The 26,943-nt window shown below is 35.6% G+C and overlaps 1 protein-coding gene across 3 annotated transcripts; it reads left to right on the forward strand.

Moving 5' to 3' along the window:
- The first annotated feature begins 1,637 nt into the window (after window positions 1-1,637).
- LOC128240856 (uncharacterized) lies at window positions 1,638-26,515 on the forward strand. Of its 3 annotated transcripts, none has more exons than XM_052957804.1 (9): window positions 1,638-1,798; window positions 4,577-4,668; window positions 5,002-5,158; window positions 6,760-7,113; window positions 7,748-7,864; window positions 9,778-9,870; window positions 10,038-10,211; window positions 11,529-11,564; window positions 19,285-26,515. In XM_052957804.1, the coding sequence occupies exons 2-9, from the start codon at window positions 4,582-4,584 to the stop codon at window positions 20,385-20,387; spliced, it is 2,121 nt and encodes a 706-aa protein (XP_052813764.1). In that variant the 5' UTR covers window positions 1,638-1,798; window positions 4,577-4,581; the 3' UTR covers window positions 20,388-26,515. The 3 variants fall into 3 exon arrangements, with proteins under 3 accessions (XP_052813764.1, XP_052813766.1, XP_052813765.1); XM_052957806.1 differs by lacking the exon at window positions 19,285-26,515 and adding an exon at window positions 14,145-15,231; XM_052957805.1 differs by lacking the exon at window positions 9,778-9,870.
- Window positions 26,516-26,943: the final 428 nt, after the last annotated feature.

Raw genomic sequence — 26,943 nt, forward strand, 5'->3', positions numbered from 1 at the left:
TTTTTAGCTTGCATTCGGAACACCTCGGCCATTTTGCATCGAAAACAACCTCCGATGTTTGCCGGTACATTTTAAATAATAGTATTTATTAATTGTAGTATTTTGGCGTGTTTTTTTTTGTATAAGTAAGTTTAAATTGATTGCCAGTGAAGTGAATTATTTCTTAAATAATTAAGATTCCCATCAGTAAAGTCATAAAATTTAAATGCTAAATCGAAATTGCTACGCAATCTACCTGCAGCGTAGTTAAATGTCAAGATTTCTGACACTGTAAACCGCCCATATACGTCCGAGGTAATTTTCGATAGAGAATGGCCAAGGTGTTCCCAGTGTTAAGCCTGTAGTCCTTTCGTAAAACTTTTAAGCCTTACCTCGTTATGATTATGGTTAAGGTTTATAGCTGAAAACTCATCGGGATCAACAGAAGCATTATTACCAAAATTCTTACGAGTTTTACAGCGTACGTATTTCTTAACTTGGCACTTTTCCTTACCACGAATTTTAAGAGACTTTAAATGTAATGAAATTATTCGCATTTTGTGTAGAAATAGAATAATGAAAATAACTCAACGTGACAGCAATTAAAGTGGTAATGACTTGTTGATTTTCAATACATTTAAGAGTCAATGAAGGAATCACTAAAATAATAACACAACGTACCTGAAAGTTCAGCGAAAGCTGCGACGCTTTTCATTTTGCTCGTGTGTGTTGTTTTTTTACGTTTTTATGTACAGGTATATTTTCAAAGTATGCCCTAAGAATTATCACGTAAATATATAAGGACACTTTAAAATTTATTTTTGTACTTTTTATAACGGATTCTTAACTATTGGAGACTAGGAGATTTAAAGTGGAGCACTGCGCTTCAGCTTCTAGTTTTCAGGTTCGGACACCCTTGTGGTTTCTATTTGGCCTCTTGGTAAGCCTTGACCATTACGATACAGACGGAGCGGTGCCAATGGTTTGATTCCCGTTATGCAAGTGTAACGGTCCGCTGTAGGCGGCGGATGTGCGTCCATAGTATAACATTCCGTTATAGACGGAAGTATGTTCATAGTACGTATGTTAACTTGGTTGGAAATATGCAAATTAGCAAAGCCTGGGTTCTGTGTGGATTGAGAATTTACTGTATATAAAGACCAGCGGACCCCTTCTGGGTCGAGCATGCTTTTCTCTGAAGGGATCTGTTGGTGTTTGTTTGACGTCGCACGTTACACAAACACTCAATAAGGACTGTGGGTTTAGGTGATATATTGTGAGATTGGTTTATGAACATTTTTAATGGTCCTGCTGAAGATATATCATGGGTGTTTAGTTGCTCCCGTTAGAACCATCTGCACGTGGATTTGGATAATTAAATTGATTCTTGAACCATAATAATTATTTCCAATTCTTTGATTTTTTTCAGTAATCATTGTTAATCAAGTTAAAATTTTACTGATTACATACTTATTTTGGGGACAATGCAGTCAGAGAAAAGGTGAATATATGTGGTTTGATTTAAGGTAGCGTGGCTGGGCTAACTAGGAAAGAAACGTTACAGTACTAATGACATGGGAGAGCACTTCGTAGGAATATTTTCTCCTTTCACCATATTTACTTTGGGTTAAAATGTAAACAAAGTTGCCTCCCTTGATTATTGTTTATTTTCCAGGAAGTTATTTCGTACAAAAAAACGTCATATATTGTGTTATTCAGTTCAATTAGTTTATGGTATTAGACATTGTACCTAATTTGATATAATCCTTAAAATACAGAAAACAGTTTCTGTAAACAAGGAGGTAAAGTTAGTCTAAAGGTAAAACACTTAACCGTAGACTTTCAAAACTTCTTCAAAGTATGAAAGTTTCAAAAAAGTTTCTGTACCAGCTTTATCAATTCAATATAACATTGAGTCAACATGTTCTAATTTTCATTATTTTTTCGAGAACTGCCAAGAAAAGCTATTGTTATAATTTTCAACTTAATGTGTGGAAATAACTTCCCTATCATTTTATTTTTCTGTTGAGCTCAGAGCTGTAAGTACTAAGTTGTAGCCACCCTTTTAAAAGTCAGTTAGATTAAGCTTACATATGCCTTAAATCTATTTATGGATGAATGGATATAAAGATCTATGGATTAAACTGTTTAATCTATGCCTGTGTCATACTATTGAAATAGTCAAAATAGTTACAAGTACGTTGACGGATCTTTTTATGATATTTGATATATGGCAAATCCTTCACATACAAATTGTTTTGTACCAAAAGTGGGTAGTTATTCCGATCGGGATTCCGGGTTTAAGCATATTGTGTCTATATAATATCATTAAAACAAGAAATATTACCAGATAATGTTATTTTATATTAGTTCCGTACACAAAAAATAAAATATCCAACAAAGTATTAAGAGTTTGATGTGTTTTTCTTCATTTCATACTGTCAAAACATTATGATATATACATGAAGGGCACCTGCAAGGCTGCAGTTCACAGTTTTACAACAATCAGAACACTTATTATAAAAATATTGAAAAAACAGCATGAGAGAAAAGTACTCAAATAAATCAAACAGATTTAAAAACAGAAGGAGATTCTTATCGTGTTTCACGGAGTTTCGCTGTGCTGGTGTTCGCGATGATTTAGTTAACTGATCAGCCGAGAGTGTGTAAATGAGCTCGAAGCCGAAAAATTGACAAGTTGAATTTTCATGAGGAGCTACTTTAATAAAGATAAATCATAAGTAAAGCCATACGAAAATTATATAAAAACTCATACTTACATTTCTATGATTAAATGGGGAACTTCCAAAATCAAGTACTTTGGTGTCTAGTCAAAAAGGCCTAGTAACAGAAAGTCCTGGTCCAAGAAAAACCACTTTGATGAAAAAATATAGAAGCAGACCATTGGTCATATCTTTCTAACATTAATGTGTTTTGTAATCATTATTTTTAATCTTCTTCACATATTTCATGTTTAAAATTTAACAATGACCTTGTTGATCACATTGTTTACTTTAATAAAGTTCTGAACAATTGGCCATTCTCATCCATAACAAAACTAAACGAGGGCTAACGGGTGCCCATGCTGGCCGCCATGAGGGCTTAAGGGTGCCCATGCTGGTTGCCATGAGGGCTATTTAAGGGTGCCCATGCTGGTTGCCATGAAGGCTAAAGGGTGCCCATGCTGGTCTCCATGAGGACTTAAGGGTGCCCATGCTGGTCTCCATGAGGACTTAAGGGTGCCCATGCTGGTCTCCATGAGGACTTAAGGGTGCCCATGCTGGTCTCCATGAGGACTTAAGGGTGCCCATGCTGGTTTCCATGAGGACTTAAGGGTGCCCATGCTGGTCTCCATGAGGACTTAAGGGTGCCCATGCCGGTCTCTATGAGGGCTAATGGGTGCTCTTGCTGGTCTCCATGAGGACTTAAGGGTGCCCATGCCGGTCTCTATGAGGGCTAATGGGTGCCCATGCTGGTCTCCATGAGGACTTAAGGGTGCCCATGCTGGTCTCCATGAGGGCTAAAGGGTGCCCTTGCTGGTTTCCATGAATGCTAAAGGGTGCCCATGCTGGTTTCCATGAAGGCTAAAGGGTGCCCTTGCTGGTCTCCATGAAGGCTAAAGGGTGCCCATGCTGGTCTCCATGAAGGCTAAAGGGTGCCCATGCTGGTCGCAAATGAGGGCTAAAGGGTGCCCATGCTGGTCTCCATTAGCGCTAAAGGGTGCACATGCTGGTCTACATGAGGGCTAAAGGGTGCCCATGCTGGTCTCCATGAGGGCAAAAAGGTGCCCATGCTGGTTTCCATGAGGGCAAAAGGGTGCCCATGCTGGTTTCCATGAGGGCAAAAGGGTGCCCTTGCTGGTCTCCATGAGGGCTAAAGGGTGCCCATGCTGGTTTCCATGAGGGCAAAAGGGTGCCCATGCTGGTTGCAAATGAGGGCAAAAGGGTGCCCATGCTGGTCTCCATGAGGGCTAAAGGGTGCATATGCTGGTCTCCATGAGGGCAAAAGGGTGCCCATGCTGGTTGCAAATGAGGGCAAAAGGGTGCCCATGCTGGTCTCCATGAGGGCTAAAGGGTGCATATGCTGGTCTCCATGAGTGCTGAAGGGTGCACATGCTGGTCGCAAATGAGGGCTGAAGGGTGCACATGCTGGTTTCCATGAGGGCTGAGGGGTGCACATGCTGGTCTCCATGAGGGCTGAAGGGTGCACATGCTGGTTTCCATGAGGGCTGAAGGGTGCACATGCCGGTCTCCATGAGGGCTGAAGGGTGCACATGCTGGTCTCCATGAGGGCTGAAGGGTGCACATGCTGGTTTCCATGAGGGCTGAAGGGTGCACATGCCGGTCTCCATGAGGGCTGAAGGGTGCACATGCTGGTCTCCATGAGGGCTCAAGGGTGCACATGCTGGTCGCCATGAGGGCAAAAGGGTGCACATGCTGGTCGCCATGAGGGCTGAAGGGTGCCCATGCTGGTCGCCATGAGGGCAAAAAGGAGCAGCACCCTTCCAGAAATCTTAAACTTAAACCTTATTCTAGGGTATGATCAATCATGAAATGTGGTTAATGATTTCATTGACATTCCTGTTTCCCACTTTCAGACATCATGTCCGCTGGTATCAGTTTACACAAGGACACACCCGGGTTCAAGGTCATCCTCAGGGCTGTTCTCAAAGACCAGATTCAACTCTTGGTAATATATTTTTTTAATTGATTTGCCCTTTATTATTCTGTGCATTTCTTAGTTAAAAAAAGGAGAAAAAAATGAAGTGATTTCACAGATTTCATATGTTGAATGATAATTGGTTAAGTATTCTGAAACCATTGTCTTCACACGTTGGGAGGAATGGCTACTACTCATCGTCTTGTTATTAATAGATTATCTATAATGGAATAGCATTGGAAGCCATCTGCTTTACACATTTGTGCATCCATTATGCATTAAAGATTGCTCATAAATTAGATTATCAATAACAGGCTAGCATATAGGGTCATTTGTTGTACTCTTGTTTCTTTATCCATCCAGGTACAGCAGTTGTCGACTCATGGCGGAGAGGAATCACTTCTCCTTACCTCATGTATTGAAGATGGCTCGTTCAGTCACCTCTCATCAAAGCGTGGCTCAAACTTTCTGGAGCGCAACGAGGATGTACGACTGAAATTTCTCAACCACGTTGCCAGAGGTAGGTTTATTTTGAGCTTATCTGTTTAAAAAAATCTTGGAAGTATATTCAAAGCCTAGGTGTCGTTATCATCGGGGTTGTTGTTGGCCATAACTCAAAAACTAATATTCAAATTGGAATTGGAACGCATTTCTTCATTCATCAGGACTTTTCAGTGACATTCATCGTTAAATACACTAGTTTCACAGAGAAATGTTTCCCAAAGACTTTAAGTGAATATTTGGTATATAATTTTTATTCATGATATCGCCAATTGTTACATGAAAATCTCAATTTTTGCAGGTATCCCAAATTTGACAAAAAAGGCTCCATTTTTCCCAATTAGTCTAGGTTCTTTTTCCCAAAATGGACCGAAAAAGCCCTGGGCATTCTTGTTAGCTTATCTGTATTTTAAATAAAACATTGGTTTGTCATTACACTGGTGTTTTCTACTGCTTCCTGGCAGTGGTTGACTGCATCAGAGCTGTGCAAAAAGTAAAAACCTCTAGCCTTCACTGGGAATCTTGTCAAAACATTCACTGACACATGAAAGTCAACTAATGTGTTATTGATGACAATAGACATTTCCATATTTCTAGAACTGTAGCCGAAAACTTATTGATATATGCCACTTGTGTATCTGATCAAGTATTGTTTTTTATTATATACCCATCATAAATCCATACGGCCGTATTTTACTCTTGTGACGTCACGTCATAACAAGTATCATTGCGGGATGTTAAAATGACGTCATAAAACAAAAAAGTGCGTCATTAAATGACATTTATTATGAAAACATGTGGCTTTTAAGTGATCTAACCAGTAATGTATATAATAAAAGGGTTATTAGTTCTGCGTTTTGATCCAGAATATCGTATTCGACTTGAGTGGATTTTTGCAGATTTTGATTTCACTCGGCTTGCGCCTCGTGAATCTGCAAAAATCCACTCGATTTGAATACAACCTCCCGGATCCAAACGCAGTACTAATAATCTTATTATATCTTTCTTAAGTTGTGTTTCACATAATTTTATGTGATTGATTATAAAAGACACATCTTTATTTTTTATACCATGCATTTAATTTGCGAAATGATTACATATCTGACTCATATTCTACAGTAAATGAATTACCATTACATAAGAAATGTACTCAAACATATATATAACAAAGTACAATATTATATTATTGCATAATGTGTATGTATTTTTGTACATACTTTTGAAAAGGTCGGACCTGATATACACAAATGTACCTGTTATAGTGGTATATGCTTTGTGTAAATGATTGTGCCGGAGGCCATATATGATATCATAAATAATAAACATTCCATATAACTCATTTTTAGTGTTTCAGAAATGATAAGTAATTGAGTAAAGTTGTTGTTTGTATCAGGGGTGATAATGACTGAAAGCGGAAATGTAAAGGGACAAGTAAGGCCCCTTGACCGGTCCAGGGCGACGCCTTAGTGAGGATAACGGGGCAAAACTCCTTGGTTTGAAGCAATTAAAAAGCCTAAGATTGCATTTAAACATTTCTGTGTATCATAATTTACTGCTCAGAAATCAACAGCAGCTTCTTCCCACTGAGCTGTGTATTCATTGATTTATTACCCATTTTAGATGGTTCAACTAAAAAACTTCCAATCGTAACGTCACCAAGCAGTAAAAGAGACTCCAGCAACTGGCGAATGAGACTGGGGTTTTCTGGCTTCAACTCTGGCAGCAGGAAATCCCCATACGAAAGAAGAACACACCGAAAATCATACAGGTCCCAAAAGTCTCTAAACTCGAAGGATTGTGCTCCATTTACGATACGATCTCAGAGTGCGAAGAATGCTGAGTTTACTTTTGAGACACAGAGCGGTTCCATTATTGAGCCAAATGTGAACAAGTTGATCGATGGTCCAATAGAGAGGGAAGACGTTGATGGTGCAAACATTGCTGAAGACCAGGAGTATGATCCCATGATTTCTGGTAAGAATGTTTATACCAAATTTGACTATAGGTAATACACAGAGGGAAAATAGTGGGAAAATTGGGTAAACACCCTTAATCCTCATCCTGCCTAGTGCGTCACAACTCACTTTATTAAAACCAGTTGTCATGAAAGACTAGTTTCCCACTTGAAAGCCTTGTTTTTAACATAAACAAAGACATTTCAGCATATATTTACTAATTATAAACAGGTGACATCATTGGGAAGTATTTAATCTTAAAATAACATGAAACAGGACAAGGTGCTATAAAGGGAGAAAAAGGGCACATTGTTTACGGCTATAAAGAATTTGATTATTATAAATTTCACAGAAATGTAAATAAGTGTGCTTAATTGGAGAAGTATTGGGTTTCAACTGTAATATATGGCGAGTTTGTACGAATTTTAAATCATATTTTCAGTTTTAATCAAATCAAGACATCAATTTGATTATCGTAAGCATTTAATTCTATGAAGGTAGGAGGGTGCAAATGCTGGTCAACATGAGAGCAGAAGGGGGCTACCAAAAATACATAGGGTGCTGCACCCTTCCTTATCTCTTTAGCTAAATCCCTTATTTTAAACACAGTTATTTTTAGAATATTTGTGTTAAAAGTTTGTGTCTACTTTAAGGTACCAATGAAGTTGAAGGAGATGATAATGTCAATGCGGTAGAAGCAGGGAACAGCGTGATTGTAAAGGTTGAACGACTGGATGGTTGTGTGGACGATAATTTACTGGATACAAATGGTAATTTACTAGATACTTTAATGGGAATTTACTTGATATTTGAATGGTAATTTACTAGATATTTGAATGTTAATTTATTAGATATTTGAATGTTAATTTACTAGATATTTGAATGGGAATTCACTGGATACAAATGGTAATTTACTAGACATTTTAATGGGAATTTACGTGGGAATTTACTAGATATTTGAATGGGAATTTACTAGGTATTTGAATGTTAATTTACTAGATATTTAAATGGGAACTCACTGGATACAAATGGTTATTTACTAGATATTTGAGTGGAAATTTAGTTGGGAATTTACTAGATATTTGAATGGGAATTTGCTAGATATTTGAATGGGAATTTACTAGATATTTGAATGAGAATTTACTTGATATTTGAATGGAAATTTACTAGATATTTGAATGGGAATTTAGTGGGTATGAATTGTTTTTAACTGGATTAGAACAGTAATTTACTACAAAGGAGTGTTAATTGTCTGGATATGAGTAGTAGATAGCTCCAAAATCTGAATAATAAGATCTTTCTTAATCAGCTTAAAATGGACTTAGAAAACATGTTAAAATCTAATTATGTTGGAAAGTATGCAGGCAATAACTAAAACCAAATAAGTGCATACTATATATAGAGTAAAATTCAGGAAAATGTATGATGTTACATAATGGGTCTGTTTTAATGGAAAGTCCGCAGTATAACAACGTGTATCAGACTCTTGACCACAATCATCACTGCTCTATTTCCAGAAGAAGCAAACTTGTCTGATAGAATGGGACTGAATCATTATGGTACCTAAGTTTCTGAAGATGATCCTGAAATTCTTTAAACTGATTTTAATGCATTTGCAATAGGTCATTGATATGTGTGGTATTTATTATTGGTCTTGGTTGGAAGTTTTTTAATTCAGAGCCCTTTTACCCTTTATTGCCGTAGTGGCATTCTTGTACACCAGAGCAATGATGCAATGCATACGGCAGAGATTAGATTTAGATAAGAACCTCTGGCCCCAATTTAACAAAACTTCTTAAGGTTGACAGGCTTAAGTAGCTTCTTTCAATAAGGTAAAATACAATGAAAAAATGTTCTTTTTGTAATTATCAATTATAATTTTGTAATTAAAGATAATTCCTATTTATAGTCTGAAAAATCATAAAAAGAAAATATAACGCAAAATATAGAAAAACAAAAATACTGAGCTTAGCTTAATTCTGTTACAAGAGACTTAAAAGCCTAGTTTAATCCTTCTATCCTTCTTGAAACTATCTAATGAGAATCTCACGACTCATTTTATGTTGTTTCAAGAGATATGTACAGCATTATTGATATTTTACTCAATTTGTTCCCAAGATGAAGGGCTCAACGAGTCCCAAGAGTAATGTTCAGCAGTTGGAAATTATATCATCGTTTCCTCATAACCCCAGCTAGTGTAACCAGCCTGAGTGTTCAACATGCCCGACCTACGAGCACCAAGTCTGACATGAAAGGCAGATAAAGTCATAATTCCATATATTCTGTTTCAGAACACACTTTAATGTCAGAGACAGACAGCCCAAGCAAGTGTCCCAAGCCCCAGGGTTTAAAATCCTCCAGCAACAAGTCAAAAAATTAACACCGGTCGGAAACCATATCATAATTTCCACATATTCTGTTTCAGACTACACTACAGCACCAGAGGTAAACAGCCCAGCCAGTGTAACCAGTTCGAGGGTTCAACTAGCCTGTCCTACGAGCACCAAGTCTGACACAGGTGAACAACAAATTAATAATTCCACATTCTGTTTCAGACTTCATTTTTTATTTAGAGGTAGGCATCCCAGCAAGTGTTCCAAGCCCCAGGGTTCAACACCTAATCAACAAGTCCCAAGACTACCAGTTAGAAACCCTATCATATTTTACACATATCCTGTTTCAGACTACACTATAGCACCAGAGGTGGGCACTCCAGCCAGTGTGACCAGTTCGAGGGTTCAACAAGCCCGTCCTACGAGCACCAAGTCTGACACAGGTGAACAACAAATTAATAATTCCACATATCCTTTTTCAGACTTCATTTTAGATTTAGAGGTAGGCATCCCAGCAAGTGTTCCAAGCCCCAGGGTTCAACACCTAATCAACAAGTCCCAAGACTACCAGTTCGAAACCCTATCATATTTTACACATATCCTGTTTCAGACTACACTTTAGCACCAGAGTCGGGCACCCCAGCCAGTGTTAACAGTCCCAGAAGTCAACATGCTAGATCTGCTAGCCCTAAGTCAGACACAGGATTGAACAGCGTGGTGAACAAACGCAAGAAGGCTGTACCCACACGGAGGCCCCCTGGAGGGACGGCTTTCTACCCCAAGGGTGAGGGTTCAGTATTTAATGGGGTGTAGTTTGACCATAATATATGTATGTAGACTTGGATTCTTGAATGTTTATGTGAGTGTTTTCCATCATATGTGCCAGTGAGTAAAAAACATTTCTCTCAGATGTCATATTTACTGACGACTTGAGTCCGAGTTTTAGACTGAACATTGTACAACGAAGAGTGATTAATATACCAGTGATTTTTTATGCAATTTACTGCCTTTTAAAGGCTGTTTCCCCTTGCGAAAAAATAAATGTCCATTTTCCCCCATAAAAAATTCCCTATTTGGTTAATGCAGATTATGTTAATGTATAATGTATGCATAAAAAAGTTAAAACATGTATATTTACCATTATATTAGCTATTTTGGCCTGATTTTGTATTTTTCTCAATGTCAACTTTTTTTTCCCATTTGCAAGACACAAGGGGTAAAAATTATTCCAAAGAAATCACTGTATACTGTTGTTATAAGGAGTATTCTATTTGTCTAGTCTGGTCAGCAACTATATTTAAAGCATGGCAGAAACATAGGGACCACTTTGTGTGTTGTCATCCTCTGTGAATGTGTCATGTTTAAAAGTGTTTTTAAGGACCTTTTTGGAGGCCTTAATTTGGCCCCATTCCTCTATGAACAAAAAAAAATTCCCCCCCACCTAGGTAAAAAAATTCCTCTTGAATAAAAACTGAACAAAAAAACACATTATTTTTTATTAGTTTACTTTTTGAGTAGCACTTACCTCTTATCATTTAGCAAATGTAGCACTTTAGTGACATTTATGGATATGTCTTAAGTTTCTTAAATGAAGGGTATGACAGCAAGTTGAAAATTATATGAATCATGTTTAAATAGTATTTTCCCTTTTTTGCCAAAATGCTATTTTTCGCCTTTCGAAGAGCCCGTCATCATTTCCTTAAAAGTGGTAAGAAATTACAGGACAACACTTCATTTCTGATAAAAAAATATTTTGAGTGAAATGGTCGTGGTCAGCAGATGACCTGTATTGATTTTTAGGTCAGAAGGTCAAAGATCAAGGTCATGGTGACATTTACTAAAACAAGGATAGGCACTTCCAACAGCATATATTCCACTGCAGCAGCCTATAAAAACTGAAATTGTCATACAATAGAAAGTACATGTATTATTAAAACGTACTGTATCTCCTATTTCACAAATAGTTTCATTTTATTATATGCTTTCTGACAGGTTGTTGATAGATTTATCAGAGAAATTAAATTGATAAACAACTGTTTTGAACAGCACAGGGACACAATTTCTAAACGAAGACTTATGTTGTTTCTATATCTGTTTTCAGAGTCACCCTTCAGTGTCGACACTCAAAGCAGTGAAGGTTTGTTCAATATATGATAGAGTAATGATAATATATGAATATAATCTATATTTCCCAGTGAACTGAAGTGTTGCTTCATGGTTAAGAGTCCCATTGCAAACTTGTCTTTTTCTTTGTTTTTTTTTTTTCTGAATTCTATTTGCTCATTTCGGCCTTTATAGCAGTTTTTGCCAAAGAATTTCGCGTGACGAATGGTGTAAAAGGGCTCTGACACTCTCCAGGTTAGTATTTATAGTGTCTTATATACAATATTTAAAAAAAATAGCAAAAATTCTTTGAATTCTAATCATATGGATGAAATGGTTTGAGTACGAACCATGTGTATGAAACACATTGAGTACGGGTATGCAACAGGGGTTTCATTGACTGCATCTTTTGACATTTTCATCCTTATTTTGGATGCTTGAAAGGTCAAAATCTAGTTCATGCAGATTTGCTTTCATCTGAAATATTATGAATTTATGAACATATGAATAGAGTGCATAATGATATACTAGATCTTGACCATGCTTAATAAATGATGAAATATCGTATCACTCTGTCTTGTTTTTTAATTAACTTTTGAAGCTAAGTAAGTCGAATCATCACCAAATTCAGTCAATTATGTTTATAGGCAGAATATTTTTGTCAAGGTTTAATAAACGCCCACCTTGTTACAGTCACTCCAGTGTTTTAACCCTCAAATTGGCAAAAACTGTATTTACAGTGTCCGCTCTCTAAATTTTGTTAACGTCCAATTATCACCAAACTTTTTATCTTTAAAATAAGACGGGCAGATTTTGTGACAGTTGGCACACTTGCTAATCATTTCAAGTCAAAATAAGCTTGCAATGCGATTCTTTCCCCACTGATGATGGCTCAAAGACTGAACATTATAAAATTATCTTGATTAGAAATAAGTATTGGCCATAATTGAATATAAAGATTGGCAAATCATTTTCATAGACCGTAATTATTTTACCTATGAAACATAACCTATAAGGATAAAATATCATTTGCTCCATCATAAGATGAAATCATTGTTATGAATTTTCAACAAAAATTCAAAGAAAGGAAGAAGGATACAGAAATGTATTACTGTCTCAGTGTTTAGGAATGATATAAACCTAGTATACATGTCAAGGGGTGAATGCGAAAAGGTTCTTAGTGACATTCAATAAGGAAGAAGATAGATTTACCTTTTCGCTTTACCCCTTGATGGACAGAGACAAAACACACATCTAATTCAAAACCCTTAACTCTCACTTTAATAATTATTGAGTTATGCCCCTTATGAGTATTTGCTCAACTGCTCTCTTGTTATTAGCTCGACTATTCGAAGAATAGGTGGGCTATACTACTCGCCCCAGTGTCGGTGTCGACGTCAGTGTCGGCGTCTGGTTTAAGTTTTAGGGCAAGTTGGGATTTTCACTTATAAGTCCAATACCCTACATTCAATTAACTTAATACTTCACACAGTTGTTCAGGGCCATCACATGATGAGGTTAGATAACTCCGTATTTTTCTTTACACAGATTATGGCCCCTGATTGTCTATGGAACTTAGGTTAAAGTTTTAGGGAAGGTTGGGATATTTATTTATAACTTCTATACCCTTTGTTCAATTGACTTAATACTTCACACAGTTGTTCAGGACCATCACACAATGAGTTAACATAACTCCATTTTATCCTTAATACAAGTTATGACCCCTGATCGACTTAGGTTAAAGTTTTAGGGCAGGTTAAAGTTTTAGGGCATGTTGAGATTTTCACTAAAAACTCCAATATCATTCATTCAATTGACTTTATACTTCACACAGTTGTTCAGGGCCATCACATAATGAGGTTAGATAACTCTTTATTTTATACAAATTATGGGCCCTGATTGACTATGGAACTTAGGTTAAAGTTTTAGGGCAGGTTGGGATATTTATTAATAACTTCTATACCCTTCATTCAATTGACTTAATTCTTCACACAATTGTTCAGGACGATCACCCAATGAGGTAACATAACTCCATATCCTTAATATAAGTTATGGTCCCTGATTAACTTAAAGTTTTAGGCAAGTAAAAGTTAAGGGCAAATTGGGATTTTAATAAAAAAAACTTCTATACTGTTCATTCAATGCACTTAATAAAATTCAAAATTATTTACGACCATCTTACAACAAGCAACGTAACTCCATTTCAACCCTATATACAAACTATGGCCCTTTATTTTTTTTTGATTTCTTTTGAAAGGCATATTTGTAATATAATTCTTAACCACATTTCAATAATGGGAAATCAAGTTATTTGAATGACTTGCATCATTGTTTGGGTGGGCTGGTGGGAGGGCAGCACCAAAGTCACCTTCATAATGTATCAAATAATTTTAGTTAGGTTTGTCATAAAGAGACCAAACTTGGTAATATTACATCGTTATTGTATTCACTTCTAAGTCAAAGCGGCGTAGTTGAGCGCGCTGTCTTATGACGGCTCTTGTTAGTATCAAAATCAGTCTGAAATTATCGTCATACAATCTATAGTATGCAGTGATTTTTTTCAAATGATGTGTGGATAACCTAAACAGTAAAATTTGTTACCATTATATTTCAGTCTTGAGCGACAGTAAGCTACGGGGAAATCGCAACCGTTTAACTCTTAAAGAGCGAGTGGACTGCATTAAGCTGCTAGAGAAAGGTCGAACTAGGAGAAGCCTTGCCAAGGAATTTAAATGTGGGAAGACCCAGATAACTGCCTTGCTTAAGCGTAAGCGTGAGATTCTAAAGGAATACGAGGAAAAGGGTAACCAAAGTGCAATGAGAAGACGAGGCCACACTGGAAATGCAGAACTAAATGAACTTGTGCATTCATGGTATTTGGACGCTTGTACTGGTAATGCGCCTGTTACCGGACCCATAATTCAGAACAAGGCCAAGAAGTTTGCTACTTATTTAGGTCTCACAAAATTTAAGGCCAGCAACGGGTGGCTGCATTATTTCCAGACTCGCCATAACATTGTCTTAAAAAAAAAAAAACGTGTCGAGCCCAGTGAAAGTGTGGAGCCCGGTGAAAGTGGTGAGCCCAGTGAAAGTGTGGAGCCCAGTGAAAGTGGTGTGGTCAGTGAAAATGTTGAGCCTGATGAAAGTGGTGGACCGGATGAAAGTGGTGAGGTCAGTGAATATGTCAAGCCCAGTGAAAATGTCAAGCCCAGAGAAAGTGTCGAGTCTGGTGAAAGTGTCGAGCCCGGTGAAAGTGGTGAGGTCAGTGAATATGTCAAGCCCAGTGAAAATGTCAAGCCCAGAGAAAGTGTCGAGTCTGGTGAAAGTGTCGAGCCCGGTGAAAGTGGTGAGGTCAGTGAATATGTCAAGCCCAGTGAAAATGTCAAGCCCAGAAAAAGTGTCGAGCCCGGTGAAAGTGGTGTACCGGATGAAAGTGGTGAGGTCAGTGAAAATTTCGAGCCCAGTGAAAGTGTCAAGCCAGGTGAAAGTGTCGAGCCTGTTGAAAATGGTAGACCGGATGAAATTGGTAAGCCCGTTGAAAATAATGAGCGCTTTGAATTGAGCCCAACCAAATGATCGATATTGATACAGATCCTGATGTATATAAATGTATGTATTTCATTACATGATATATTTTGTGAAATAAAGAACATGACTTGTCTTGTTTAGAATTTAATAAAATTTATCACAGAATAAACTCTTAGTCCTTTATATACCTGATACACTGTAAATGACACTGCTGAACATGACAATGATGATGTTGTTGATGACGATGATGGTGGTGGTGGTGGTGGTGGTGGTGGTGGTGGTGAAATAGCTTCACTAGTTAACAAACATGAACATATTATCGAGGGTTCAAAGGTAAAAGGGGCCAACATCAATTTTGGTCAAATATGACATTTTGTGTTTTTTCAAGCATACAAGTTACCTTTTATATGTGGGTAAATTTTCTAGTTCAAGTTCATTCCTTATATGGGCAAAATTGATAGAATTATATTCAGCTAACTTCTTTCAGGGAAAATTTGTTCAGGTAAAAGGTTTCAAGTGCAGTTGGTACATTCATCCCAACCAAATGTAAACTATTTACAGTGGCAAAAGATGCTAACTTTACTTGTAACCTTTTACCAATAAAGTTAGGCTGTATTTATTCAACAACAGAGGTGCTTCAATCAGTTATCTCCTTTTCCCAGGAACTTTTCTGGCTGATTGTTTACCTTACCGGTCAAGTTGGGGTTAACTTCTAGAAAATGAATGATAATTATCATTACAATTGTCTTCATGTTTATGAATGTTGGGATGCTTGATTTGACCTTTTTGACTACTAAGGTGAAAAAATATTTTTGTGTTATGGTATTAACTTAGTTAATATTCAAATGTCTATTTTATTTAACTTTTCTATATTACTTGAACGAATGTTGTGGTGGACTCATATTTTATAATCATACTTATTAATACCGCAATAATATTTAAAATTTATTAGATTTAAGGTATCGTTTATTATATAATACAAATGCAGAAAAAGGCTACTAATTACATTAAAAAAAATGAAGTTGTAATACAGGGTTAAAATTGTTCTTTACTTGCATTGATCGTTGATTATCTCAATCATTTTGTTATCATTTTCCTCTAATATTCTAAGGCAATAATAATTTATATAAAGTTATACCAGTACTTATAAATGTGTAAATTGGCATGCTCCTGATCTTTAATTATTTGATAAGAATTGTTTTATCATTCTTTCATGATTAGTTATTATATACTTATTGGTCTCAAAATAATAGATTTTTTGTTTTCTTAAAACTATATGTTCTTTAAGTGCACGTCTCTAAACAATTTTCAAAACAAATAAAATGTCTTTAACTTGTGTAGATAGTAGAGAACGAGTGGTCTCACTGGTCAGTCAGTACTGAAGAATAAGTTGATACCTATGTCATAACTCATCATAACAGCAATGCTCTTTAATTAAATATGTTTCATGCAATAAACATATTGAAATAATCGTAAAGTGTTTTATGCTATAAACATATCATAATATGAACGGTCATGGAAGAAAAACGTCCATCGATTCTGAAATGAGTACCAAAACTGACCAATAATATAATAGTGCCTTCGAACGGGTTTTTATTTCATTATGCAAATTTGATTGAAGGTGTAACAAATCAATGTACAAGACGAAACGCCAACAGGGGTTTAAAGCTTCAAATTAACACAGATATGGATTAGATTACCGGGCAATGTATTAAAAGTTTTTTTATTGATTTCTGCAGAATTTCTTGTCGATGAAAGTAAACCAGGTACAAGGGATGGAAACAACGTGGAAAACATATTAAGAGATTATGAGCAGTAGATATGAAACGGACAAAATAGGAGATGTGAACATTGTGAAATGCTGGAGAAAAAGCACATTCTATCTGATGGAAATTGTTTATTGGGAAACAGCATATCTGTTTAATTGTGTACATCATTATTACTGTATGATATACACTATTTCATTGTCTAACAAAAGATATGAGACATAGGTAATGTTTTGATTACCAATACACATACATATCCAGTTTTGCTTACTATCTGATATTGAGTCATCAATTTTTCAATATTTAAGTAAATCTGTGTACAATGTAGAACTTCAAGTTTTACAGACACTACAAAGAAAAATGTAAAAGACTTTACTGTTAAAGTATAACTCATTTCTTACTGTGTTACAAAATGCATTAATGGTCTAAATAAAGGGACTGCATGAATATATTGGTTGTTATTTTATCTAAAGATACATGTATAATAGTATTTTTGATCAGCATTTCAGTAATTTACCTGGTTTTCCTGAATTGTTTACACGGTTTAACTGCAATTGGCCCCTTTTGCTTTTAGAAATACTCAAATTCGATGAAATATTATAGCAACAAAAGGTGCTATCTGCACTTGGCACCTTTTACTTCTTGCAGAAATGAATTTGATCAGTGCCAACTACATTTAACACCTTTGACCCCTACACATTTATATCTAATGGCATTTGTCTCTTTACAAAAATGCCAAAAATAATGTGTTTTATTTATTATTATTTTGATAGTTAATTAAAGTCTCATCAATACAACATATGTACCTCACATAATAAATATAACTTAAAACATGTATTGCCACTCAGTATATGAGTTATAAGAGACTATAGTACACAAAAAAACTAAAACTATACATTGCTTATACAACATCTAAAATCGATACATATACACAACACATAGTGTTGCACACATATTGGATACCATTATCTATTTACAAGTAAGAAACTAGAAACCAATGCTAATCTTTTTTTTAAAACATAGTTAAATCAAACAAAATAAATTACTGAAAACATTCATGTGCACAATATTGCATACTTAAAACATTAATAAACTATCAAAATAATGTGTTATACAGTATACATTGTCTTCTGATGTTCACAACATGATAAAATAAGCAATAGTATTTCTAGTTAGACTAGGCAAAATAAGACCATAGACTAAACGGAAAACGAAGGGATTTCAATATTTTCGTTTTTTTTCGTTTTGCTCCCAATGTTGAAATTGGAAAATGGCACCTTTTACCTTTGAACCCTCGTTATAATCCTATGTTATGGACATGCCCTGTCTTAAGTGACCATTTATCTTAAGTGGCTGCCCCACTTTAGTGCCTCCCCCCTGTCTTAATTAACCATCTTTTATAACTAGCCACCTCACTTAAGCGCCCCCCTGTGTTAAGTGACAATCTGTCATAACTGGTCACCTCACCTAAGCAGCCCCCTGTGTTAAGTGACCATCTGTCTTAACTGGCCACCTCACTTAAGTGTCCCCCTGTGTTAAGTGACAATCTGTCTTAACTGGCCACCTCACTTAAGTGGTCCCCTGTGTTAAGTCACCATCTGTCTGAACCAGCCACCTCACTTAAGTGGCACCCTGTGTTAAGTGACAATCTGTCATAACTGGGCACCTCACCTAAGCAGCCCCCTGTGTTAAGTGACCATCTGTCTGAACCAGCCACCTCACTTAAGTGGCACCCTGTGTTAAGTGACAATCTGTCATAACTGGTCACCTCACCTAAGCAGCCCCCTGTGTTAAGTGACCATCTGTCTGAACCAGCCACCTCACTTAAGTGACACCCTGTGTTAAGTGACCCATCTGTTTTAACTGGCCACCTCACCTAAGTGGCCCTCTGTGTTAAGTGGCCATCTGTTTAACTGGCCACCTCACTTAAGTAGCCTCCTGTGTTAAGTCACCATCTGTTTAACTGGCCACCTCACTTAAGTGGCCCCCAGTGTTAAGTGGCCATTTGTTTAACTGGCCACCTCACTTAAGTAGCCTCCTGTGTTAAGTCACCATCTGTTTAACTGTCCACCTCACTTAAGTGGCCCCCTGTTTTAAGTCACCATCTGTTTAACTGGCCACCTCATTTAAGTGGCCCCCTGTGTTAAGTGATCATCTTTTCTTAACCAGCCAACTCACTTAAATGGCCCCATGGCCACCAATCTTTAACAGCCTTTTTGAAGGTGTTTGCTCATACAGGTTGGACTGTTTTATAAAAAATGGTGTAAATGGGAAATATGTCATCATAGTTTTTGACGCCTATATATATTTATACTTCCAAGGCTATTTTAATTTTTTTCATGTAAAACAATCCTTATTTTCTAGAAGACCTATTTACTGCTTGGTGCAGTTAACTATCAATGTGTGCTTTTATTTAATCATTTTGTTGACACAGTCATTATTTTTTTGTTAAATTTTCAGGTGGATTACAGATTGGAGTCATCAAGGAAATATTTGAGTCATCATCTCATAGTATCATTGACGAAGGTTTGGGCATCAAAAGTGTGTATGCCACACAGCAGAAAGGTGGGTATCTTGGCCCATCCACAAGCGAGATTAAGCTAGAATGTAGCACACCAAGAAACCGAAAGAGTTTGTTTGATGCATCAGGTGGCTTTTCTGCATACAACTCTACTGCTGGGTTTAATACCCCTTATGGAACGCCTGCTTTAGGAAGAAATGTTAGTCCCACGCCTCTCAAAACTCCAAAGAGTGACCAGCTTGGAATTTTAAATGATCAAAGTGGTTCGAACCCTCGCTCAAGACAAGGGACTCCAAATAGTGGTATTTATGGAGCTCAGAATGATCAGACCGAAACCCCCTTAGGTACCCAGCCACTTAGTAGCAGCAATGCAGGGTCTTCTAAGGGTAAAAGCCAAACTCCACAAATTGATGGGTTGCTTGTGTCGCGAGGGGAAGGAAGGTATGAAAAACTGATCAAATGTGAGTTATGCAGTAAGGTGTGTCGCACAAGTAACATGGCGAGACACAGGAAACAATATTGTGCATATTCTCCAGGTTTCTCCAATAAGAAACCTTCAGGGTTTTCTGTTAAGCGACGTAGGAGGGATGGGATTGTCAAGAGTGATAATGATGTTGATGATGATTTTGGAAGTTTCGGAGATGAGAATGATGATAATAGAGGTGGGAAGGGAAAGAGTAAAAGTTTGTCACCATATGAAGGTTTTAATGATGGAAGGGGAGCAGACAATGTTAACATGGAGTTTGAAGAGCCTAACGGATCTGCGTATGAGAATAATCAGGAGCTTCCAGTGCATGGTAAAGATGATCTTTCTGACATTCGCAAGGGATTATGGGGAAGTGGTTCTGGTGGTAATGCTGATGACAATACTCAGAATGGTGCTATGTACAGCTCTGATAATCAGGGTGGCTCCAGTGCCTCTTATGTTGAGACAAGCTTTAAAAACCAGAATAACAATAATGGTGGATTTACTGCTGATCAGGGTGATCCAGATGCCTACTCAGGTCTTTTCAAGCCTCTCGTCAAACCAGAGTATGATTGAGGAATGTGATTGGTTGAAATGGTATATTTTTGAAATTGTTTTTTTATTACATGTACTGGTAATACAGGTTAGCATGGTGTGTACATACAATTACATGCTTGCAATTTTGTTTGGAGATTGTATAGACTTATACAAATATACCGGTAGCTTTGTAAATTAGATTGAATCTCTTGCATAGATTATAATTTTCATCACTATTTGCAATAAATGATGATGTAATATTTTGCTTTACATTTATTCTTTATCATCATTGTGAATATTAAAATCTATTAGTGTTCAAAATTATATGTCTTCCACTAGGATGGCAGTATTTTTCAAAATTCCCACTAATTACATTTATATTTGGTTAAGAAGTCAGTCATATTTTCTTTACTTGATTTTTTTATCATTTTGATAATAGAACAAAATGCCTTAAAACTATAATTATGTTCAATGTTTTTGTGAGTTTTTCCTGAACAAGTCTTAAAGCTACGACTATGATCAAAGTATTTGTGAGATTTCCTTGAACAAGGCTTTAAAACTATAATTATGATCAATGTATTTTGTGAGAATATCTTCAACGAGCCTGAAAACTATAATTATGTTCAATGTATTTGTGAGAAATTCTTCAACAAGACAGAAACCTATAAATATGTTCAATGTATTTTGTGAGATTTTCTTGAACAAGCCTGAAAACTATAATTATGTTTATGATGTATTTGTGAGTTTTTCTTGAACAAGCCTGAAAACTATAATTATGTTCAATGTTAGATTTTCTTTAACGAGCTTGAAAACTATAATTTTGTTTAAATGTATTTTGTGAGATTTCCTTGAACGAGCTTGAAAACTATAATTATGTTTAATGTATTTTGTGAGAATTTCTTAAACAAGCTTGAAATCTATAATTATGTTAACTGTATTTGTGAGAATTTCTTGAACAAGCTTGAAAACTATAATTATGTTAAACTGTATTTTGTGAAAATTTCTTAAACAAGCTTGAAATCTATAATTATGTTAACTGTATTTGTGAGATTTTCTTGAACAAGCCTGAAACCTATAATTATGTTAACTGTATTTGTGAGATTTTCTTGAACAAGCCTGAAACCTATAATTATGTTAACTGTATTTGTGAGATTTTCTTGAACAAGCCTGAAACCTATAATTATGTTAACTGTATTTGTGAGATTTTCTTGAACAAGCCTGAAACCTATAATTATGTTAACTGTATTTTGTGAGTTTTCTTGAACAAGCCTAAAAATTATAATTACGATTAATTTAATTTGTGGGTTTTTCTTCAACGAGCCTGAAAACAATAATAATGTTTATAATGTATTTGTGAGATTTTCTTGAACAAGCCTAAAAATTATAATTATGTTTACTGTATTTTTAAGATTTCCTTGAACAAGTCTGATTTTTTTCAACGAGCTTGAAAGCTATAATTATGTTCAATGCATTTGTAAGATTTTCTTCAACAAGCTTTACTATTTAATGATGTTGATGCCAACACTTTTGTTTTTCTTATGTGTTTCTATATGACATTTATTTCTGTACTTATACATAATTAACCATATTTAATATGACCCATCAATGTAGCTGAACTGAACATGAAAATATAGATTGTTTTTATAAAAGACAATTTAGCCATCTTGATGGATAGCTGCAGTTTTACATCCTCTGACTTGTGTTTGAAGCCCTATTTGTTGTTTTGTTCAGATTTATTGTATCTGTCAATGTAATCAATTGTTTGATTTTAAATAAGTATAGCAATAAAAGAACTTCAATGAGGACTAACTACCGGTAATTTTGCTAAAAATAAACCTTGTTTTAGAGGCACAAGGCAAAAGGCCCAATCAACAATGAACTAGAGACACAAACATACAGTACTAACACTACATACACAAATACAAACACCAAAAACAAACCACACTCTAATCAAAATTGCTTTACCGATAAATGATTGGATTGCCGCCTTGGAACGGTCAGTGAACCGTGAGTCCACTGCAACACCAGTCTGCTGGGGGCTTAAACTAGTTAGCATGGCTATTTCTTGCATACCGGACGTGTGTTTCTGGTCATGTGCTGGAGTCACGCGCAACAACGCGCCACTTCTTATTTCTTTTATTGTAAGATTTATGAAAAGTATATTATGCCATTTCAATTAAGGGCAATCAAATAAATATGTTAGCAAGACTTTTAATTAAAATTGAAAATAAATGTAAAAAACGCTATTTTTAGTTATTTAAAGTTACTGCGCTCTATGACGTCAGTAAACAATGTCGCACGCATTTTTTGATGTAATTGTACAAAAGTTTGTTTTCTATGTAATTTTTCCACAAATTGATAAATTTAGATATGCCAGCCTCGTTACAGGCTTACGCACGTGCCCTCGGGTCAGATTTTTCTACCCGTACCAGAAGCACATGAAAGATACTTATAATCCACACACTTGTTCCATCACTTATCTTTAATTACTAATCATAATGCAGCCATTATAGTCTGCATGCCAACCTTTATACACTCAATAACAACTATATTGCTGGAATTTTGATTATGGAGCTAATTGTGCCTTGTACAGTGAAGACTAATGTATACACTGCTTTCATTAGATAAAGAAGATGAACCAATATCAGGGAGTTTGGTTAGTGGTCACCAAGCCGGACAAGTGGATTTCCTTAGGCTACTCAGGTTTGCCCCTTAACACAAACCAGACTCTCGCAGATAATCGTGCCAACGAGAGTGATTAATATAATGTTGTAATAACTTGTTTCACAATCGTTGTAAAAAAGATTGTTATTGGTGCAATTTGTCTTTTAAGTGAGAAAGCATCGTGTTTGGTTTAATAAAAACATGAAAATGGGGAGAACGTGATAACTTTACATTCCAATTATTTCTTTTCAAGTTGAAAAGGGCGAGAGTGGTCTAGTGGTGTCCGCCTCTCACCCAAGAGGTTGTGGTTTTGATCCCCACCAGGGGTACTTTCTCATGACCTCTCAAAAAGGAAACCGTACTGGTTACTGTCAAGGAAACGGACTCACGAGTGATCTTGTCAGCTTTCATCACTATCAAGCTAAAATTAAAAAAATATTCTGTTTGTTTAGGTAATTTCATAAGATATCACATTTTTTGACACCATTACCCGGTATTTACTCACCAAAAAGCAATGTTAATTTATACCCAAAAATAATCAAAGTGACTGTGATTGTTTATATATCTATGCGAATCATGTTTGTTATAGAACATAAGGTATATTTTGGTGGTATTTTGTATATATTTTTGATTATAATTTTTTTGTATGTTGTACATTTTATATGAACACTAATTGTTTAAAGGGACTTGACCTTGACCTTGACCTTGATTGTGTCAGGCATTGAATTAAAGTAATTTTGTGTGAAATATAAAAATAATGATAAAACAAAATTTATAATAAGAACCATTATTTAAAAATATAGCAGAAAATGCTCTACTTAACAAAAAAGCATTAACAAAAAATACTTTTGAAAATGGAATAGCTTTAGGCATCGATTTACAAAAATCTGTACAATTGAATATTTCCCGTTTCTGTTCGTGTTCCATTCATAAGAGTAAGCAAAATAACTCATATTTGAACAAAGTTTGAAAAAATTGTTGCAAAAATGAAGTCTGTGTACAAGTCCCTTTAAGTTTTCTACCAAATGAATGGTAGTGATATGTTGAAATGAACCTGTATATGATGTTTGATAATGTTAACTTGTGGTAGGGGTTTTAAATGTATGGTAAGTTTGATTACTTGCAATATTCAATAATCTACATTGATACACTTGAACGTGATAAGACATGCAGAGATGTTCTTCTGTGCTTAAATAAGCTTATTTTTAAACATGATTAGTTGTTATGCTTTGCTTAAATGTATGTTTAAACATCATTTATTCTAGCCATGTTTTTCGACACCACAATTAAACATGATTAACTGTCTTTTTTGCCTTGCTTAAGTATGTTTGAACATGACTTTTTTTCTAGCTTTATTTTCCACATCACAATAAAACGTGATTAGTTGTTCAAACGTGATTAGTTGTTTAAACGTGATTAGTTGTTTGAAAGTTGTTTAAACGTGATTAGTTTTTTAAACGTGATTAGTTGTTTTGCTTTGCTTAAGTGTATGTTTTAACAGAATTTTTTTCCAAGCCATGATTTTTACATCATGTTTAAACATTGGTTGTTTTGTTCTGCTTATGGTATATGAAATAAAAAAAAAAGCTTTTCAATTTATTAATAACATTGGCTGTTTTGGGGGTATAATATATATAAATATATGTATGTTACATATTATTTCGTTACACATAAGCCCTTTCAAATGATAACAAAATAACATGGCTTCACCCAGGATCCATAATGACATAACTGTATATAGGGTACCTTATATGGTTATCATTTTACTTGGCTTTTTTCATGATTTGTTTGTTATTTTAAATAGTTGTGTAGCTTTAATTTTGCTTATACATGTTAAATCATGGTTGTTATGTAGCCTTTATTACATATGAGAGCCTGATTTGCCATTCAACTGTGCTGTTACTGCTTGTGATATAACTTTTAGCTAGTGAAAGAATATTGATAGCCTTTGTGTCCTTGGTATGACACCATCATTTCAGATCTTTAACCTTGGCCATAACTGAGAAAAAAAATGAAATGTGTTCACACAAACCTTAGTTCTGTTTGCAAGATACGACACACACGCACACACACACACACATGTATAAAGGCTCATAACTCTTGCTTAAAGATGCACTATTACTCATAAATAAGATTTACCATATTTAATACAATTGTATTAATTTGCCAAAAAAGATTGATAAATGTCGAAAACAATGGTTCTTATGAAGGATACAGTGTTTAATTTAAAATTAATGTGCAGAAAACGTGGTATTTCTATCTTGTGAGAGGATAGAAGATCCTGGTAAATCTTTTAGCAATCACCAATCATTTTATAATTTGCGTTTTCAGCTATTAAATACACGGTTATAAACGTTCTATCAGTAATTAATATTCTACATATATATGCATTCTTTAGTAAGTAGTTAAAGGTTATCACTCAAACTTTATGTTTGTTGTACATGTGTATGTATTGATTTTGAATAAGAGTGTCACTTTAAATCATTGTGAAGTAATGCCTCTTTATGGGCTTATCAGTAGAAAAACACAGATGATTGCAAGGCATATATATATTCAATGATAACAATTCTAGATTAGCATAAGAGTAACTTGAATTTGGAAAATGTTTATGTATACTTTTGGTGTTGCTTTTATGGACTTATTTCTGTCAGTTTTGAGTTTGAATGTTTTTTTTTTCGAAAAAAAGATGTATTTTATTGTAATTGCCTCAATGTATCAATGTTTGCATAGTTGTAAATTAAAAAAAACTTGCCAATAACTAAAGAAAAAAAAAGAAAGATATGCAAATGAAACTAAGTTCAAATATTGCCATATACAATACATACATGTACTGCAAGGCCCTTAACTGTAGATTTAATACGTCTAGAGGTGCTTGTATGCCCCTTAGTGACTTTTAAATAGCAGAGAAGCAGTCACTCTTGGCGCTACTGTTGATTTGTACAATCTAGACTGGAACTGTTATGTAAGAATCGTTACCTTTTTATACATTAAGATAATGATGATATTTACTGTGAGCTGTGGCTCTGTCAGGGAAGTTAATACATGTAAGTGCCTATGTGATGATTGGGGAGTTGCTTTATCAAGGTTCATAGGAGCGATTTACTACCTAGGCTGGAGCATTATTAAATTCTTAAATCAACTCGCTCTCAGGAATTTTGATGAAACAACCACAACCACCCATATCCCCACCCCTACCCCTCTCCCAACCCTCTCTCCACCCCTATCCATCATCAACCCTCTCCCCAATAGTCTCACCCCCTTCCCTCCCCCACTCCTCTCCCCACACCTCACCCCACCTCTCTTCTCCACCCCTGATGAAATAGCGTCTGAAAATAGTTTGGGCAATTGTACATTGATAAACAACGATATTTTACGTTACAGTGTTTGCGATACAATGTATATACTGGTGTGTATTGATTCCATGTATCATGAAGCATGTTTTATTATTTTTGATTGACACAAATCTGCAACTTTATATCATTGGTGAATAAATATTAACATTTGTTTGTTGGTTACTGATATGTATAAATAATTATATTAATGTTCATGCTGCTATTCACGCCTGCTCAATGTACTCCTCCTAGCACCACATATGCTACAGATTAATTGAAGTGTGTGCTTAGGAATACCGTGTAAGTTTTTGGTCGCTTTTAACATGTCTGTTTTTTGAAGAAAAAACTCCAGGTTTTGTCATAGCATTGGTGTCGACATCGGGACAAACTTTAACCTTGCCCATATTTATAGCTGAAAAAATAACAACGGACAAGTGTTGGCATCTTTGCGGCTCTCTTGTCAAACATTAAACTATACGTTGCCAAAAGTCTTCCACACCTTAAATTGAACAACAAATTCACGAACATTGCATTTTCGATGTATACTTAACCACTTACGAGAAAATCGCAATTATCCGAAACTGAAAACTTGGCCAACT

This window comes from Mya arenaria, chromosome 7 (assembly GCF_026914265.1).
Source record: "Mya arenaria isolate MELC-2E11 chromosome 7, ASM2691426v1".
Lineage (NCBI taxonomy): Eukaryota > Metazoa > Mollusca > Bivalvia > Myida > Myidae > Mya > Mya arenaria.